Raw genomic sequence first — 19,140 nt, forward strand, 5'->3', positions numbered from 1 at the left:
CAAAAAAAAAAAAAAGGACCCATGATTTACTGCTATGGAATCAATTCTGACTCACATCGATCTGCAGGACAGGGTCGAACTACCCCTGTGGATTTCTACAAAGCCTCCTCTCTGTCCTGCGGAGTGGCTGGGGGTTTTCAACCTGCAGAGTGGGTGGAGAGCAGGTTCACGTGGAACCCCTGCATGCTTGAACCGGATTATAAGCAAAAGATTTAAAAATCAATCCCAGGGAAGATAAAAGAACACAATTAGAAAGCTGCTACAGACAAGGATTTCAACAAGGGGCCCACCAACACAAAGGTCCCTCGTTGTGATCCTGTCTGGTGGGTTACTAGTTTCATTAGATATAAATGACTAGGTCTAACTCACTCCTCCCACTGCAAATGGTCTCCGTGTGCAGAGTTCCGGTGGTGACCAGATTCACAAAGGGTATTGTGTAGAGTCAGCAACAAAGGAAGGCAGGTGGATTAACTGCCTTGTAGTCACAAAACTTGAAAGAGCTCACCGAGCCAGCTCCAGAATCCCAGTGAAGATACAGCCCTGTTCTATGCCATAGCGTCACCTCTGGTCAAACAAAGAGGTTAGTGTTTTCCTGCGCCACAATACAGGCGCCAGGGCCTGCTTCAGCTTCAGGAAAAGGCTCTGACGTGAACACGGGGTGCGGGCAGAGATTCCATAATGAAGACACGTGGGCTAGTCACCCAGCGGCACCTCCACTGATGTGGCTTCCAGAAATTGCAACCCTTCTGTGGAAGACAATCTCTAATTGACCTTCTTTCTGTAATCATAGCAAATCCTCCTCCTGTAAACCTCATCCGCTCCTCGAATGCCTTCATTTCTGTGGCTGTTTCTTCCTTCAACACATTAGAAGTGTGTATTTATGTGTCTCAACTCCTCCCATGCCTTAGTTTCATGAAACAAAACAAAATGGCCAATGTTTAAATTCAATGTGTAAACTGTTTTAATTCTATACTTGATGCCTTGATTGCTTTGGGAAATTACAGCTTCCCCCACACCATACCTATATTTGGTGAGTGAGAGTGTGGGCTTCTTTAGCATGGCTTTACTCCTCCCGCCTCAGACATCTGCTTAGTGTTCAGTTAAATAGGATGTTTGACCTCATTGCCTGGTCCAGAAAGCACATGATTTGGGAAGTTTCCATTTTATAAACCAGGGCACACAACTTTCTGGAGAATTGTCTCTTTACTGGAAAAACTGATTAACATTAAAAAAAGAGAAAGAAACAATAGACCAAAATAGCCCGTAAAACTACCCAAGACCATTTCAGCAGGCATCCTAATACTACACTCAGAGCAAAAGAGTACTCCATCTTTCCAGTGGCTCAGAGCAGAAACAGGCAGTTCTGACATCTCTCCAACCTCACTGGGCACGCACATCCTATTGATTGGATCTCAGAGTGTATTCAGTACAGACCCACTCACCACTTCCACCATCCATGTGCAAGGTCTTACGATGAGCTCTGAGCCTCCATGGATCTGGACCCTTCACAAGGCCACACAGCACAGAGGGCTCCCTGCCGTCTTTGGAGCCCACCATGATCAAACCTGGAGCTCTCATCCCACATCCCTGCTCACTTCCTCAATTGGGTTCCTGCCCAGAGACTTCATGAAAGAAGCCTTCTCTGATCTCTACTGTCAAATACAAACTACCCTCGGATTCTCTTTCACCCTTACTGAACCCTCTTGTTTTCAGTGGAGAATTGCTTCACTCACTTTAACACCCTTGGTCCTATTATGAATTTATTGGTGCTTTTTAAAAACCACCTGTCATTTCCCAATAGACTATAAACTCCAGAAGGTCACTGCCTTTACTCCCAAATGCCTGGTACACACTGGGAGCTGAGTATCTGTAGAATGGATGCAGGAGAGGATAAATTAATGAAAAGGCACAGAAAGGAAAGTGGCAAGCAGCCAATGGCCCACTTCAGTTAGAAGAAGACAGCATTTGTGGGCAATACTAGAGATATGTGATGGATGTGGTGTCTCTCTCCCCTGCTCCCATATGACTACTAAAGAAAGCAGGCTAGATTTTAGTTACCACACAGAAGTGTCTAGAAGGATGTAGGACCAAGAGCAAGAGTTCTAGAACTTTTCCCGACTTTCTTTGCAGAGACATCCAGAGGCACCTACCTTTGGAGCACACTGGAAATGCATTCCAGGCACAGGGAGGGTGGTAACGTACATGGTGATACAGCGATACAGGTACAGAGTTCCCATGATAAAAAAGAATCTGCGCCCCACGATGGACCTAGAGGAAGAATAGAAATGGATGTCTTTACTTCTGATGCAATCTACAACAACGATGTTTAACAGAATAAAGACACTTGTAACACAGGATGCATTAACACATGATAACACAGGTTCCCGGAACTTACAGGCTTCTTTGCCATCAGCCCAGCCGGCCAATTCCAGGGAGAGATGACACCACAGAGGTCAGACTGAAGATAAACATGCTTCAGTCATTTAGAGGTGGTTTAGGGCCCAGAGGCCTGGGTCTCAGAGGGGAGCAGGAGTAGATGAAAACAAACAAAAACGCAAACTCCCTGGGCATCGAGTCCATGCCAACTCATAGCGACCCTACAGATCAGGGCAGAACTGCCTGCCAGGAGTTTCCAAGACTTCAGGGGAGTAGAAAGGTCGCCTTTTACCTGAAAGTAGACTAAGGCCTGGAGGGGGGGGCGGAATCACTTCACCTTTAAAAAGAAAAAAAAAGTCCCTCTTTGCTAGAGTATTCGATGAGCCTTTACGCACCTGCAGTCACTCGCTGCATTATTGAAACCTTCTCCTCTTGGGAACATATCACAGATGTGAGTGAGTTGTGGGCATCTAATGAACCAGGTGATACTACATAATTGGACACCCAGGATCATAGGATGAGCTCATTGACCCTGTTACCCATGCAGGGTCTGTTTGGGGAGCATCCAATGGTATTTTAGCCACTTGGGCAGGGACACTATTTTTCTTTTTCTTGGACAAAAGAGATTTTCCGGAAAAATTAAATTTTGAAGAGGTCCAAAGTGCTCTTGTGAAGTTAAGGAGAGTAAAAGTATAAACTGATGAACTTCCACTGATGTTATTCAACCTTGACCGAAAAAGACAACCACAACCAATCACACCAGGCTCTGTTCGCTTCGTCTTTTGGGGTGGCGTGATTTGTTGGACCGAGATGGTCTTTTTCCTCGTGACCTTCATGGCGCTCCAGCTGTTTACTCAGAAGACAAGTCCTCTAAAGGCCTCTCTCTGGTCATGACGTCACTGCCTGGGGCACCTGGGTTCTGAGCGTCCTCACTGCCAGCCGGTGGTGACAACTCCTCCTCTCTCGTGCACACAGCGAGTAGGTCTCTAAGCTCTGGGCTATGGAGATTTAAGAGCTGAGCGGCGCCACAGAATGCAAGCTCCCTACGATGGAGTCATTTCAGTCTCCTGGTGGCCCCATAGGATGGAGCAGAAGTGGCCCTCTGGGTTTCTGAGGCTCTAACTCTTTATGGGAGTAGAAAGCCCTTGAGTTAGTAGTTGGCATTCTCCTCTTGCTGTCAGGGTCTCTCAATTGGTTCTGACTCATACAGTTTTTACGCACAACAGAACGAAATACTGCCCCGCCGTCCGGTTCCCTTCTCAGAACCGTTGCATTGTTTGAGGCCATTGCTGCCGCCGCTGTGTCAATCCACCAACCGGAGGTTCTTCCCCGCCAGCCTAGACTCCACACGGTTCTTAGGATCAAAGTCCCGGACACCGCCACCTTGGCTGGTAGAAGGAAGTACTCATTTCTTTCCAAGGCTTTCTATTTTAGCTCAGCCTCCTCTGCTACTGAAAAGTCATGGATAATTGACAGTGGTGCTCTCTCTCCTCTTGGCTCAACGAAGTATGTTTCCCTTATCAACCCCCTGAATCTCTGATTCAACCCCAGACCCCAGAACGTGCTATTGCGGATGCTGCTTCACATTGTTAGACAAGCTGAAGTCAAAAATAGGAATTATTATGAGCCAAGTATATCCACTCCAGCCTCTTAAGCACAGCTGTACACAGAAATGAAAAGTCACTTATGAGGCGAAACATGAACCCTTAGGCTTTATTTGGAAAAGGGACTATTGTTACTGATTTTATTTCCCTAGCTTTGAAAACTGCTTTAGAATAAAACAAAACGAAAAACAGAGAGCAAGTAGGATTTCCTACTTAGCTGGCTGTTCAAAACAGATAACGATTATCCCACCAATTACTAAAATGTAAGATCCAATTTCAAAGCAAAAATAAAAGGGCAAACTTGTGTGATTCTGAGCGCTCCTCACCCCCACAACTTTTGAACGCTAATTGGTGATGGAATCATAATTAAAACGTGTGGCCCATCTCTGGAATCATGAGTTTAACACATTAAAAATTAAAAGGAGAGGCAGATTCACGTAAACTGAGGTGAAGATTGTACTTAGGGGCAGATTGCCTGGACAATTTCTCTTTTTATCACATGACAAAAATCTTGCTCTAAATCACGCCCCCCCCCCCAAGTGGGTGCTATGGGGAGGGGAGGTTGCAAAGGCAGATATTTATACTTTATGATCCTCATGGCCACCATCTAGGACAGGGTAGAACTGCCCCTGTAGGTCTCTGAGACTGCAACTCTTTATAGGAGGTGAAAGCCTCATCCTTCTCCCATTGGAGCGACTGGTGGTTTTGAACTGCTAACCTTATAAGCCAACTGCATAACCACCATGCTATCAAGGTTGCCATGCAATCAGAATTGACTCGATGGCAGTGAGTTTTATACTTTATCCTGGATATGGGCTATGATACAAAAGCTTTAACTTGCCTGGGGGTTGGGGGGGTATGGACTAATTTTTCACCCCCTAGCAAGGAGGCAGTAGGTCAAATAAGTCTGGGAGCCTATACTCTATATTAAAGGAGATAGCAAATACTTCTGGCCCCAAACAGGCTTCCTTGTACTCTGTGTCAGTTCCACACACTAACAAGAAAAACACCGAGGTGCACCCAACAGAGCTCATGTTTTCAGCATAAAACCTCCTACGTGGAAGACAATGCAGAGCAACAAAGAAGAGTCAGAGCTAGAAGATGGAAAATGGCCAGGACTGGCTTCAGGGTTTGGAATACATTTTCAAAGCGGTCAAGTTGCGTCTTAGTAAAAAAGACAGGATTGAAGGCGTCTAATCTCCCAAAAGCAGTCAATTGGAAAACTGCAGCAAATAGTCTCCCTTCTCCAATGATCTTGGCGATCCTACTGAGATTCCATCTGGCGTGGGATTGTCTGAAGAGCACTGACGGCGTTCTGACGTCTCCATGAAATGCATTCTTCTCCCGTCTTCAGATGACAAGAAAAAACGAGATGGCCATGGTCTTATTCTCTGTCTAAGATTATTATTTTTTTAATCTTAATTTTAAGATCATGGAGCCATGACTGAGCTGTCTGCTAAGTGTGGCACTGCTAACTGCAAGGTCTGTGGTTCAAACCCACCGATGCTGCTGTAAAGATTTAAAAGCCTCGGAAGCACTATATAGCGTGGCTATGCGTGGAATGGACTCCGTGGTAGTGAGTAGCTCTCAGCTCAACATGGACTCTCTCAGGTTTAAAGGCTCCGGTTTTTATTATGCTTGATTGAATTCCTAGAATCTCAGCGGGGAACAAACACGTGACGCGTGAGATGAAAAGGGAAATGGAGGGGGGTCTATTTATTTGGACCAGTAGCTAGAACTCACACCGGGAAAGAGAAATAACCAATTCTGGGCTCGGGCCAAGGTTTCAATGTCTTCAAAGCAAAACCACCTGACCCACTACTTCCTGCCTCTTGCTGGTCCAAAGGGGCAGCAGTTGCTTTTGGTGCCATTGCAAGAAACAGGAGGCACATGGACAAGAGCCATCGAAGACCCACGCCAGGAAGACCGGCTCTAAATTCAGTTTCTTCAACAAATCCCTGCCAACAGGGAGAAGGCACAGAAATGAGACATTTGAGATCTCCTGAACAGAAGCCCACCTTCAAGCATGCCGCTGACTCTGGACCAACACAGCCAGCTAATTCATGAGTCGTGGAGACAAGCCCCTCCTACACCTGCCCTGCCCTTCGGTCAAGAGCCTGAGATCAAACAAGCATGATAAAGTGAAAGCTATTCCTCTCCGAGTCCCCTAAGGTAACACGCAGTCAAGTTCTTGTCCTCAGAAGTGGCACCTTTAATCCATAAACTCCGGGTCACTCACACTAGCGCTTGTCATTTGCACAAAGAAGCATTTGTGGCAGCAGGTCTCAACCTGTGGGTTGCAACCCTTTGGGGGTTGCCCAATTCATAACAGTAGCAAAATCAGAGCTAAGAAGTAGCAACGAAAATAATGTTAAGGTTGGCAGGGGTGGGGGTGGGGGTGGGGGTGACCACAACAGGAAGAACTGTGTCAAAGGGTCTCGGCATAAGAATGGTTGAGAACCACTGATTTATGTTGTGACTGACTGAATGTATTCAACGTGGCTGGCTTGCCTGCTGCCTCCTTCCTTGTATCAAATGCTTCAGCAAGACTGACTTTATCAGGTAAAATGGACAAATACCATTTAAGTTGGACAAAGATCACTAGGGGGGTGGGGTGTCCCAAAAGCTTGTGGGAAAAATAGAATGCAAGGCTACTGAAATATGTTTCCATGGGGGTGGGGACGGAGCGGGCAAAAGAGGAGCTGATTCCACGGCCTCAAGTAGAAAGAAATTGTTCTGGGAAATGTGGATGGCACCATATGTACAAGTGTTGCTTGATACCATTGAATGATGGGATTGCTATAAGATTTATAAGACACCCCCCCCCCCAATAAAATGACTAAAAAGGCAAGAAAAAGAAATGTTTCCATGGACTTTTTGAAACCCCACCCCTCACTTAAGCTCATAGCATAGCCACCCCCCCTCCCCCCCGAAACATATCAGAAACTCACTTACTTGTATCTCAGAAACATCCACTGGGTGATCCACAGTCCAACTAAGATGATCCCGTTGATTTCTGATACAGAAAATGCCCATTTCACCCGATCAATGTAATCAAAGAACTTGTCTGGGAGTGGAGGGCTCAGCTCCTTGGGAGGCACCCGCTCATGGACGACTGTGATCATGACGGTGGTCAGGACCAGGTTGGAAAGCGCATATACGAAGGCAATGCCTGTCTTCCACCACTCCAGGGGGAACTTGTTCCTCGAGTCGGTGGGCATTGCAATCTGGACATAGTCCGGGTACTTCTTGGTACCCTTTCGAAGTCCGTTGGATAAGCTCTTAGGTTTACCGTTACCATTTTTGTTTTCTTCTTCAACAGGCTCGGCGGGTCTCGTGTAAGCGTTTGTAGAGTCATTGGCTTGAGTTTCCAAATGCTCCCCCAGCTTTGCTGTCTCTATGATATCCATGGTGCTCCGGCCTCGTGGTTCAAAAGGGAGATGGGTCGGGCTCTTCCTTGCTGTGGGAACTTCAAATTTGAATATCTTTTCTTTCCGAGGTCAGCATGCACTTTGACCACTGAACGTGTTTCCTAATACAATGTGGAGATGGGCAGCCATCTGCATCCTGGTCCTCTCGTGCAGCTAGCTCTTTGTTGGACACTTCCCTCATTCAGGGAAGGAAGCGATTCTCTCTGCCCCCAACCTGTTCCTAGCCCACCTGCAAAAACAGAACAAGACTTGGTTCAGAAAACGGGCTTGGCTGATCATCAACTCTACGAAACAATCGCATTGTCAAAAGAAGGAATGCCAAATGTGTTCACTTTACAAATAGAGCGCCAGGACAAAGAGAAAGAGCTGCTGAGATCGTTTATTTATGAAACAGCGAGGTGTTTTATCCTGCACTTCGTGTCTCTCTTGGGGCTGGTGTTAAATAGAAATAGGAACCTTCTTACCAACCAAGTCCCTTTAAAACCCTTAAAATTCCCTTTAAAAGTCCCAGCCCTGCGACTCAAACATGTCCCCAGACAGTACTCGTTGCTAACCATGAGGTCATAATGGACTAGAACCTGTCCACCATCATTCCTCCTAATGCTGCAGCTTTTAAATAAACCTCACCGCACAAAAAGCTATGGTGAGTTGCTTACACATATTGAATAACTGTTACCCTGCGTTAGTCAAAAACACTCAGTTCTCTATAGCAACAAACCCGGAGTCGTGTTCAGAACCCATTCAAATGAAAACTATCCACTCCAGATACTTAAAACCATCCTGCTTCAAGCATATACTTTTGTTATTCGGCGATGAACTGAGACCTTGGGAGCGAAAGTACACACCCAGTCTCAGCTAGGTCTCCTTTGGGAACAAGAAGAACGTGCTACTTACCTGACAGTTTACTACCATTGTCACGGAAATCAGCTATCTACAGACAACGACCTTTTGATCTACCGAACACCAGAGGTGGGCATCCTGATGGCCAGTTCCTGGCACTCACCACAACTCTGCTGAGGACGGGGTGCCAGCCACGGACGCTCCAGAGGCCCCAAGAGTCAAGCAGTCGTTCTAACACAGCGCGCGACCCGTCCACCCTTTTATACTTGCTGGCAACCCGGCCCGGCTGTTCTCAATTTAGGAAAGCAGTATTTTCGTCCTGCTAAGGAATTCAGCCACCTGAAGAGGTTTTCAGACCTGGTAATTAGTCCCCACCCTGAATCCTCTGCACAGTGTAAGTACAATCCTTCCCATGGTAAAGGCCACCCCAGTCCCCGACCCCCACCCCCCAGCCCCCGCCACTCCTCCTTTCAGGGTAACTTCACAAGCACAATAATAATGAGAGGGTGGGACAATGCATACAGGCAAAGCCGTTAGTAAGGAATGAAAAATGAAACCGTTAAAATAGCACAGTCAATATTTGTTTACAGTTGTGGGGAGCAAGCAGGCCAACCACAGTTATTTCATCTTCACTTAAAGGCCCTAGTGCTGAGAAATATGTGAAGGGAATTAAAAGTCTTTTAAAGAAGGGACCTGACCTGACATTTACTCAAAGAGTTCTAGACCAACCGGAGACTCGGGAGTCAAGGACCAAAACCAGTGGAGACATTTGAAAAGCATGACAGGAGGGTCAGAGATCAGCGATCCGCAGAGCTGAGACAGAGGCTTTTAAACAGAGGGGTGATTGTAACTGATCTCGGGGCCCCCTCCCCGCCTGACAAGATACATGCCCACACCTGAACTGTCCATTTCTGAAGGAGAGAGAACACGAGAAATGGAGGATTCTTGGGAGAAGGAAGAAGGCCAAGAGAGGTGCCACATCTAGAGGCCGTAAGGACTGTAGACACCTCACCTTTCTCTCTTCCCTTGGAAAAGCCCCCAGCTACGGCCCCATCAGCACCAGGGTGAGAAGACCAACTGCCCTCTCAGGATGGACAGGGAGCCATTCCTTCTACTGTCAGGGACTAGGCACAATGTGGTGGGCCGTGCCTCGGCAAGGAAGTATTTTCAAAACAAATGTTCAACAGCATGGAGGGACCAAACCACAAATTCAACCATTGCTAGATTACCAACACTAGCCTAACCCACTCAGAGCAGTTTGCCATACTATCCTTCAAATTTCCACCAACTTGACTACTTCTCATTTGTTCCTCGCCTGGTGTTCACATGTGGAAGAAGCCTGTGATTTGGCAAGCACAGCTTCACCAATGGGCATACAGATGGTCTTTAGGCCATCTATCCAGTTCTAGAACACAGAATGTAGAACAGAAGAATATCCAATTAGTTACCTCTTTTTTTTTTTTTTTTTTAAGTGGAAGCACTCACTCAGCGAGCCGCCGCCTGGGATGCGTGTGGGGATGACTGAAATAATTAATCATGAAGAGCTTTGTGCTCCTGGGAATAAGATCACTCTATGAATGCAAAGCCCATGCCATCATTAGTGCTGGGGCTGAACTGGTCCTTGGGATTTCATTAAGAAGATTAAATATACCAGCACACCCATACTCCTGATGTGACAAACCATCTTGGGACTCAATGTCTGTTATCAAGGTGATGTTGGTAACATACACATTCCTATAGCGAGCTTTTTCCTACTAGTATGTGCCTGGGAGGGTGATGAAGGCTAGAAAACGCTGTGAGCTGGCAGAGGCGAGCAGAGGGAAGGGAGGGTGATGGTGGCGGGTATCTAGTTAGAATCTCAGCATAAAGGAGACTTGAAGACACTTTTCTGCACAGACGAAGGTAAAAGGCGGGTGAGGCGCATTTCCTTATCAAGGAAGAGACCAACGAGTTTGAAAGGGCCTGGGTGCTCAGAATGCCCTCACAACAACTGAGGAGACACCGGGGCTTTGGCTCTGGAGACAAGGGCGCAGCACAAAACCTTGGGTGCTGGGGTGTAGGAAACTTGGAAAGAAGCGGGACACAACAGAGGACCCACCAGAAAGCCAGCCAACGGGGGCAGGTCCTCCATTAACTGAATTTAAGATCTGACTGTACAATCTACCAGGCTTTTTTAGACTAGCTAAGGGCCCTTTGGACTTCCTTTCCAAACTATCCCTTTCAATAAACTCACCCTTTCGGTTCAACCCTTTACTCCAACTCTTGTCTGAATTTAGTGCCTTGCCTGGAATATTTCATGTGCGTGGGACAAGAGGCACCTCCCAGAAGTAACTCTCCTCCCCCTCAATAAATGACCATTTCATTAGTTTGTTTACAGAGCTCTCTATAAACTAGCCTCCCTTATGAAGGTAAGGGTATTGTTTTGTTGGTACGTTTTAAAGAGCTAAGGATGATGTATTGTGGAATGGAAGGAAAACACAAACACTCTGAGTCAAGTCAAAAAGGCATTTGATAAAATCCAACGTTCACTGACTTGGGGAGGCGAGGGGTAAAACAAGCTCACTGCCATTGGGGGTTCCGTAAGAGATTCAGGGCGACACCAGATTCCCAATGCCAAGGTCAGAATGTGAGCATGTATGGAACGTGATTTCTACCAACTAGCAAGGCGAAACTTCTTTTGTTACCCTCCTTCTCGAGAATGTTTTCCTCCAAATTATAAGACATGCTTAAAACACATCATTAAGTTTCTGTATCTTACTTCTATAATCACCATTATGTAAACTCATTTTAATAGTTTAATAGCCAATAAATCAAGACACCACCCCCCTAAAAGCAAGTAATTCTTGAGAAGCAGATGAGGAAAAAAAACCAAAACCTAACTCAGAAATGATTTTTTACCTCAAAAGTCCAAGATTCAACTTGAAGGTTAAGGTTCAATTTACAAAGTAAGCACACTAGAGAAGCTAATGAAAGATGGTCCTAGGCCTAATCGCTACTATAACAATAAAATACGTCCTCAAACCAACAAAATTTAAAAGACTTAGAAATTATCTGAAGCAAGCTATTAAAAATAGTTCTGATGGAGATAAAAGAAGCCATCTCGTGGTCATAGCTGAGAAATCTTACATGCTATTCAATAAGGGATTTGCTTTGATTACATTTACTGGGCATGAGAACACTTCACGAGGGTGAAGGATAAATGTACTTCTAGGTCAAAAGGCAGAAACTGATTTCCGTATAATAATTCCAACAGGGTTTTCCTACAGTTTTACAAATGATGCCAAAGGTGATGAGGGATGAGAGGCCAGGTTGACTAGAGAAACGAATCCAGTGACACTCATATGTGTGGCAAAGAGCATTAAGTATATCAAGAAGCAATTGTACCTCAGGACAACATCCCAGCCCAGGACAACATCCCAGCCCAGTCCAACTCAAGTCCGTAAGGCTGATACTAGTCCACCAGTCCCTCTTCAGACTCCCGAACCCACATGCAATGATGCAGAATGCAGGAACATGACAGGCTGGTAGGTGTAAAGTCTTGTAGAGCTAGTGGCGGTGGACACATCTCCAGGGCTCTGGCAGCAATCAGGGAGAGCAAGCCAGAAGGTGAAGCAGAGAGAGAGGTGGGGGTGGTGGCTGGGGTGGATCGGAGGTTCCCAGGACTCTTATTAGAAGGTCAAGCTCCCAAGGAGGCACCATCAGGCTGTGACCTGATTTACAGGCTACACTCCACCCCTACACTTTTATATCTTCAGGTTGACATGAAACAGTGTAAATACACAGGGAATAAAAATGTAATTAGCAGTAAGAAACTTGCATCACTAGATGAGAGGAGGTAACAGCACTTTAATTCAATTGTTCTCTGAGTTACCTCAAAGGGAGTAACTAATAAATATTGCTACCAGTGTATTTTCAACACAAGTATATTTTGGACACAATTTTCTACCAGAGAAAATTGGACACAACCTGGTAGCCAACAAGATTAAATTAACTAAGCTTACTACCATTAATGTAAAGGTTAGAGGTGCAAATCCACCCAGAAAAATATCATCTAGTCTGGAAAGACCACAGCCATTGAAAACACTATGGAACTGGTCTATGCTGCACACGTGGGGTCACCACGAGTTGGAACTGTCTCACCGGCCACTGGTTTGGTTTGATTTAACATTTTAATCAAATTGATTTAAATACTGTGTGCCGACACAAACAACTACAAAATGACTGGCAGTCCAACTAAAAATGAGGGGCAAAAATAAAATAAAATAAAAATAAAAATGAGGGGCAAAAAAGAAAAAGAGAGAAAAATGGGAAGTGGGGGAACAGGGCACTAACCCACCTAAGGGGAGGGTGTTATTTATATAACAGGGAAAGAGGGACCAGACTTCGAGATGTGAATGCAACCTGCCAGCGTGGAGTAGGGAACCAGTGGAGAGGTCTGAGGGGCCGGCCCCAATCCCAACTACATTAACAGCCGCCCCTCCCCTCAGAAAAATTTACATCAGAGGACAGCACTGAAGCTACAGCTCAGGGAGAGGGACAGTTCTGATCACAGCACGGGGGAGCAAATAAAGGGGGAATAAATAAAAATATATTTGCATATGAGGATGGGAAAATAGATCTATGTATATATATTTATAGGTTTAATATTAAGGTAGCAGATGGACATTGGGCCTCCACTCAAGTACTCCCTCAATGCAAGAATACTTTGTTCTAATAAACTGGCATTCCATGATGCTCACTGTCCCAAAATGATCACTGAAGACAAATGGGTGCCTAAGAAAATGTGGTGAAGAAAGCTGATGGTGCCCAGCTATCAAAATATATAACATCTGGAGTCTTAAAAGCTTGAAGATAAACAAGCGGCCATCTAGCTCAGAAGCAACAAAGCCCACATGCAAGAAGCACACGAGCTTGTGAGATCACACAGTTTCAAAGGGATCAGGTATCAGGCATCAAAGAACAAAAAATCATATCATTGTGAATGGTGGGGAGTGCAGACTGGGGACCCAAAGTCCATCTGTAGGCAACTGGACATCCTCTTACAGAAGGGTGGAGGGGAGGGGACCAGCCAGTCAAGGTGCAGTGTAGCAACGATAAAACATACAACTTTCCTCTAGTTCTTAAATTCTTCCTCCCCGTCCCACCCCCACCCCCACTATCATGATCCCAATTCTACCTTACAAATCTGGCTAGACCAGACGATGTACACTGGTACAGATAGGAACTGGAAACACAGGGAATTCAGGACAGATGATCCCTTCAGGACCAGTGGTGAGAGTGGCGATACCAGGAGAGTGGAGGGAAGATGGGGTAGAAAGAGAGAACCGATTACATATAACCCGCTCCCTGGGGGACAGATAACAGAAAAATGGGTGAAGGGAGACGTCGGTCTGTGGAAGACATTAAAAAATAATAATGTATAATTATCAAGAGTTCATGAGGGAGGGAGGGAGGGAGGTGGGGTGGGGTGAGGGGGGAAAAAAGAGGAGCTGATATCAAGGGCTCAAGTAGAAAGAAAATGATTTGAGAATGATGATGGCAACAAATGTACAAACGTGCTTGACAGAATGGATGAATGTATAGATTGTGGTAAGAGTTGCACAAGCCCCCGATAAAATGATTTAAAAATAAATCTAACACATAAGAATGATGCAGTGTGCAATTCAGGAGAAAATGTGCATTGACTAGGTAGTATAGCACCTCAATAATTCTCATAAAAGATTGTGGTATATTATATAAAACAGAAAGAAAGGGGTCACCAAAATCACTGCCATCAAGTTGATCCCAACTCACTGCAGCCCTATAGGACAGAGCGGAACTGCCCCCGCGAGTTTCCAGGAGTGCGCCTGTCATGGAAGTAGGAAGTCTGCAGGTGACTAGCGGTTTAGAACTGCTGGCCTTGTGGTTATCAAGCCCAATCATAGCCACTACCACCAGGGCTCCATGATAATAATCAAGATAGATGGTGTGGTAGTTACATAATCTGTTGTCAGTATTGCAGCTTGATGACCTCATTTGGAGGTGCTAAGGAGATAAATAGCTCGTTGGAGGTGGGACACATGCTCAGTCCCTGCCAGACATTCTTGTTGACAAGCCACATGGAGACAGTCTGATGGCAGCCAGAGCCTTGGAGCTGGAGGAGCCATGTGGAGACCCCAGCCAGTGCTGAGATGCTTCCACTGTCACTGGATCCACAAGACTTTCCACCCACTGGCCTGTGATCTTCCTGCACTCGTTGCGTGAGTCTGAAGAGGAAGTTATAGGCTGGTATTGGACATATGGGCTAATATCGGACTTATGGACTTTATCTGGGCTGGAATGTTTTCTCAATATTTAATTGCTCTTGTATATAAAGCTCTTTCTTATTCACATATGCCTGTTTATGAATTTGTTTCTCTAGTACACTCAGACTAACACAGATGGATACAAAGGTGCTGCGGAGCCCTGCTGGTGTACTGATTACTCACTGGGCTGTGATCCATATGGTCGGTAGTTGGGAGAAAGACTGGACTATCTATTCGTGTAAACAGTCAGTCTCGGAAACCCACAGGGGTTGCTAGGAGTCAGCACCGACCCCATGGCAGTGAGTATGGTTTGGGAAGGAGGAAAGGGTTTGCTTCCATGAGTCTCCCAAAGCAGGTCTCACCTGTGGCTCTGTGATTCTGGCCAAACAGCTTAAAAAATGCTTTGCTTATAAGATTTGTAAGTCTGCCCAACTCTATATTTGAAGTACTTAAGATCAGATCATATTAAATGTGCAAACACAGCTTAACATTGTAAGGAATTTACCTAAAGTTTACATATGGGTTTAATATTTAAGTTGCTAGAGAGAGAAGTTAACAGTCAAAGAAAATGTGTTTTCACGTTAAATTTACAACTACATTATATGCAATTATCAATAAGAGATTTTAAACGGAGCACAGTTAAGAAAAACTTGGATCTTTATAGAGAATGTTAGTAAGTTGAATGTAAACTGAAACAAGCAGCTGACATATTCCATACCAGGCACAAATGCCTTCTAAGGTCTTTGAGGGGAAAAAACCCAAAACCTGCAACAATGAAACCATTAAAAAATCGAGTTGTAGGATAAAACAGGCTAAGAAGAGTTCTCAGTAATTGTTGCCTGGGTTATTATCTAATTTAATATCTATTAAAAACTGTAGGGAACTTTGCTGGCCCCTTCTTATATAAAGCAAATTGCCTAACGTCAGACAGACAAGAAAATCGCCGAGGCAGAAGCTGAACCCAGAATCTGATCTCCTAAACTTCAGACCTTCATCTGCACACCACCACAAAACAGAACCGAAAACAAACAACCATTGTACGTTAAAGGTCAACAAGATAGTCGGGTAAAGGACTGAGGCAATCGACCCAGAGGGTTTTTTAAAATAGCCGAAAAACCTCACTGCCTTTATGTCAACGTGGATGCATAGCGACACTACAAGACAAGGTAGAACGGCCCCTGTGGGCTTCCGAAGCTGAAACTCTTTTCAGGAGTAGAAAGCCTTGTCTTTCTCCCATGGGGTGGCTGATGGTTTCAAACAGCTGGCCTTGCAGTTAGATAGATAAATGCATAGGAACATTACATCAGTTGTTTTATGGCAATTTTTCTAGCTTATACTTTTATAAAAATTAGTAGAAACTTAGGGGGGGAACAATGAGATAACATGTTTATTTAAAAATAATTCTCCTGTGAAAAGAACTATAGAGTGTGCTAATTATTCCCCTAATACACTATAATTACGGTCACTAATAAACCACCAGAGCCCTGGTGATGCAGTAGTTCTGCATTGGGTTGCGAAACACAGGTTAGCGGTTTGAAACCACCAGCCGCTCCTCAGGAGAAAAATAAGGCTTTTTATTCCCACGAGGAGTGACAGTCTCAGAAACCCACTGGCCAGTTCTACCCTGTCCTGTGGGGTCACTATGAGTCAGAATTGTCTTGATGGCAGTTGAGTGAATGAATAAACCTCAGATATGCAATATAAGTCACATTTTGCTAAGATATCCCAAGTCTACACATTTCTTGCAGAGCCTTTCCTTATTAACAATGTTAGAAGTTAAGTTGTTGTTAGCATCTGTCCCACCGAAAATGAATTAACGTACAGACAGGAAGGCCCCTGGGAATCATGGGTTTGATTCTACATCCACAGCACTTACAAACTTGGTGACATATTTTTACCACCAAGTTTTTGAAAAATGATAAGACTTGAAAATTGTAACATAGTGTCTCAACACAAGTTACGTGTAATTGTCCGTTAACCACAAGTTTTTATATGGCCATATCTGTGCTTGTTTGTACCCCAAGTCTGTACAGGTTTCTGGAGACTATCAATCTTTATGGGTGCAGGCTAACCTCATTTGCCTCCTGAGCAGCCACTGGTGGGTTTGACCCATAAACCTCGTCGTTAGCAGTCCTGACATTGCCATCAGAAACTTTGGCTTTGGAGTGTATCTTAGCTTTTTGGCTTTCAGCCGTTCACTGTGGAAGTGACCCAGTGCGCAACAATGGACCCAAACAGAAGCACAGTGGTGTGGAGCGCACAGGACCCCCGCTGTGTTTCCTTCTGTTGTGGTGCCGTTGCTATGAGATGGAACTGACTCGTCGGCACCTAACAACATTAGCTCTTTTATTAGTAGCTGGATTCTGCCGATCAGATTTGCAGAGAATTGTGGTGATCAGAAGAGATTCCAGTCGAACTGAAAGAAAGGTTATGCTGGAGTTAAACGTCCTTAGGGCTGAGGATAGAAGCTTTCAGTAGGCGGGGAAGAATCATCAAGAGGTGAAACCGCAGGGGAAGGCAATTTGGCAAGGGCAGTAGCAAATACGGTACATTTCATAAAAGACAAGACTCGACGTGTTCCAATCAGACAGACACTCCCTGCACAAACAAGGCCAAAGGCAGGGGCATCTTTCAAACAAGTGTTTAGAGTTCGATTGGAATAGATGCTAAATCTGGGAATGGCGGGTGCGAGATAGAGCGCACTCCTGGTAAACGTTCCCTAAATGCTGGCTCATGCCTGCTCCAAACCCTGTTCCCCTCCTCCACGCCTGAGACATCCTGGGAGCGTCCAGAATTTCTTAAGACTCCCCTAGCGGTTCCTTCCTCTTTGTGTGGTCAGTGCTTAGTGGAAGGAAGTCCGCTGACATGCTGGTTTCCCGCTCCTTATGGTGAGTTGGATTTGGCTCAGAGAACTGGCTGCTCAGAAGGCTGACCTTACATGAAAATGTTAGTAGTGGTGAGCAAGTTTGACTCCATCTTCCCAATATACGACGCACAGACTTGTGTACTTCCTAAAGGCACTGGGCTGCTATTCTTAAGGTCAGGGCTTCAACCCCAGCAGCGGCTCTGGGAGGAAACGGCGGCTATATAGCTCTTCCTTGTAGATTTACGGTCTTAAAAACCTATGTAGGGTCATCGTGAGTCAAACTGACTCGATGGCCGTGGGTTTTGTATTTTTAATGGTCTGAAATGCACTGCTACCAAGAAACCATACCAAAGAGACTTTTGGTCACTTAAAAAAAAGTGAATAAAACAAAAACAATCCCATGCATTTGCTATTACCTACTCCATGTTTACCGATTAAACCAAAGCAACCAGTATTTGTTTAGTATAAACATCTCATCAGAGAGGTAAAATCAAATAGCCTAAATGAACAACAGTGATAATTATCTACTATATTCCTAGCTTTCTTCATATACCCCAAAGATTTATAAACCTAGAAACTGATTCCCTTGGGTATTAATACTTAATACTCTATAATAAGAGTCTGTACAGATTTCCCCAATGAAGAGGTTCCTCCCCCTGCCCCCAACCCCGGGCTAAAAAATTCCATTTGGTATTTCAGTCTGATATTGGAGCTTGTATTTCCTATTCAGAACAGTGGCTAGTCATAGGGAAAAAGAAAAGGCTAGATATATCACATTATACTCCCCAAACTCCACGACCCTTTCTAAATGATACTAGCGATGCCATGACACTTTCTAAATGCTATTAGAGAGTGCATTCTAAGTAAATCAATGACAGAGCTAACAAAAGAAACACCAAACCCTAAACAAGAACAACAAAAAAAGACTGGGAAGAACACTATCTTCTTAGAAGAAACAAGGAAAAGAAATGAGAAGAAAAAAGGGGGATATTCACTTTAACAATAATTCCATAATTATTTGTTGTAATCAAGGCCCCACGGATTCATTGCCCTTTAGATTATTTTAGAAATCTATTTAGTGATTTCCCCGACTACCACATGGTGACCAAAATGTAAGTATACGTACACCATTGAAAACATGTTTTTATAGAAAAGCATAAACAAGATTCTGAGATCGGTATTAACACAAACAACCAAAACACTTCTTAAAATTTCACTTGCACTTTACTAGAGCCTTGGGAGAGAATATTACACCTTTGAGATTTAAATCAAATTGTTTTGAAGCAAAAACTAAAAGAATGGGTTATATGCCCTGAGAGCGTCTAGAGAGGACTTTCAAAGGCAGAGTGCAGAAAGAGCACTTCAGCGGAGCTTGTGGTCGGCACACTGATGGCTGTCACAGAACAGGAAGCTTACCAAACCTTGGTGCTTCTGTAGAAATGCCACCTACAGAAACTCGGCACACCAGTTCCTTGTAGAGGTCTACGACCTAGAGTTTGACATGTTGATGCTAATTAGACATCTTGATGTTTGTTCATCGAAGGTTCAGGGTTATTGGTTATTATACTTGGGCTTTCATTCTCTATGCCAATAAAACAATGGCAAGAGATGGCTTGACACAGCCTGAGATTTTTAGGGGAAGGTTTCCCCGTAGCAAAAAATATATAAAAACATTAAGATGCTGAACATTTAAGAAGGAAGGGAGATTCTAGAATCTGTTCCTTCAGCAGGTTAGTCTC

General features: G+C 44.7%; 1 protein-coding gene across 2 annotated transcripts in view; it reads right to left on the minus strand.

Annotated features, from left to right (window-relative positions):
• Positions 1–19,140, minus strand: part of SGMS2 (sphingomyelin synthase 2) — a 96,804-nt gene that overhangs the window by 11,999 nt on the left and 65,665 nt on the right. For both annotated transcript variants that reach the window (XM_045284193.1, XM_004703299.2), the window contains exons 3-4: positions 6,936–7,640; positions 2,151–2,268 (exon numbers count right to left, since the gene is read on the minus strand). In XM_045284193.1, coding sequence (XP_045140128.1) covers positions 2,151–2,268; positions 6,936–7,390 — 573 coding nt within the window. In that variant the 5' untranslated portion in view covers positions 7,391–7,640. The remainder of the gene's footprint in view (positions 1–2,150; positions 2,269–6,935; positions 7,641–19,140) is intronic.

This window comes from Echinops telfairi, unplaced genomic scaffold (genome assembly GCF_000313985.2).
Source record: "Echinops telfairi isolate 266 unplaced genomic scaffold, ASM31398v2 ScPeMD7_7468;HRSCAF=8506_0, whole genome shotgun sequence".
NCBI lineage: Eukaryota > Metazoa > Chordata > Mammalia > Afrosoricida > Tenrecidae > Echinops > Echinops telfairi.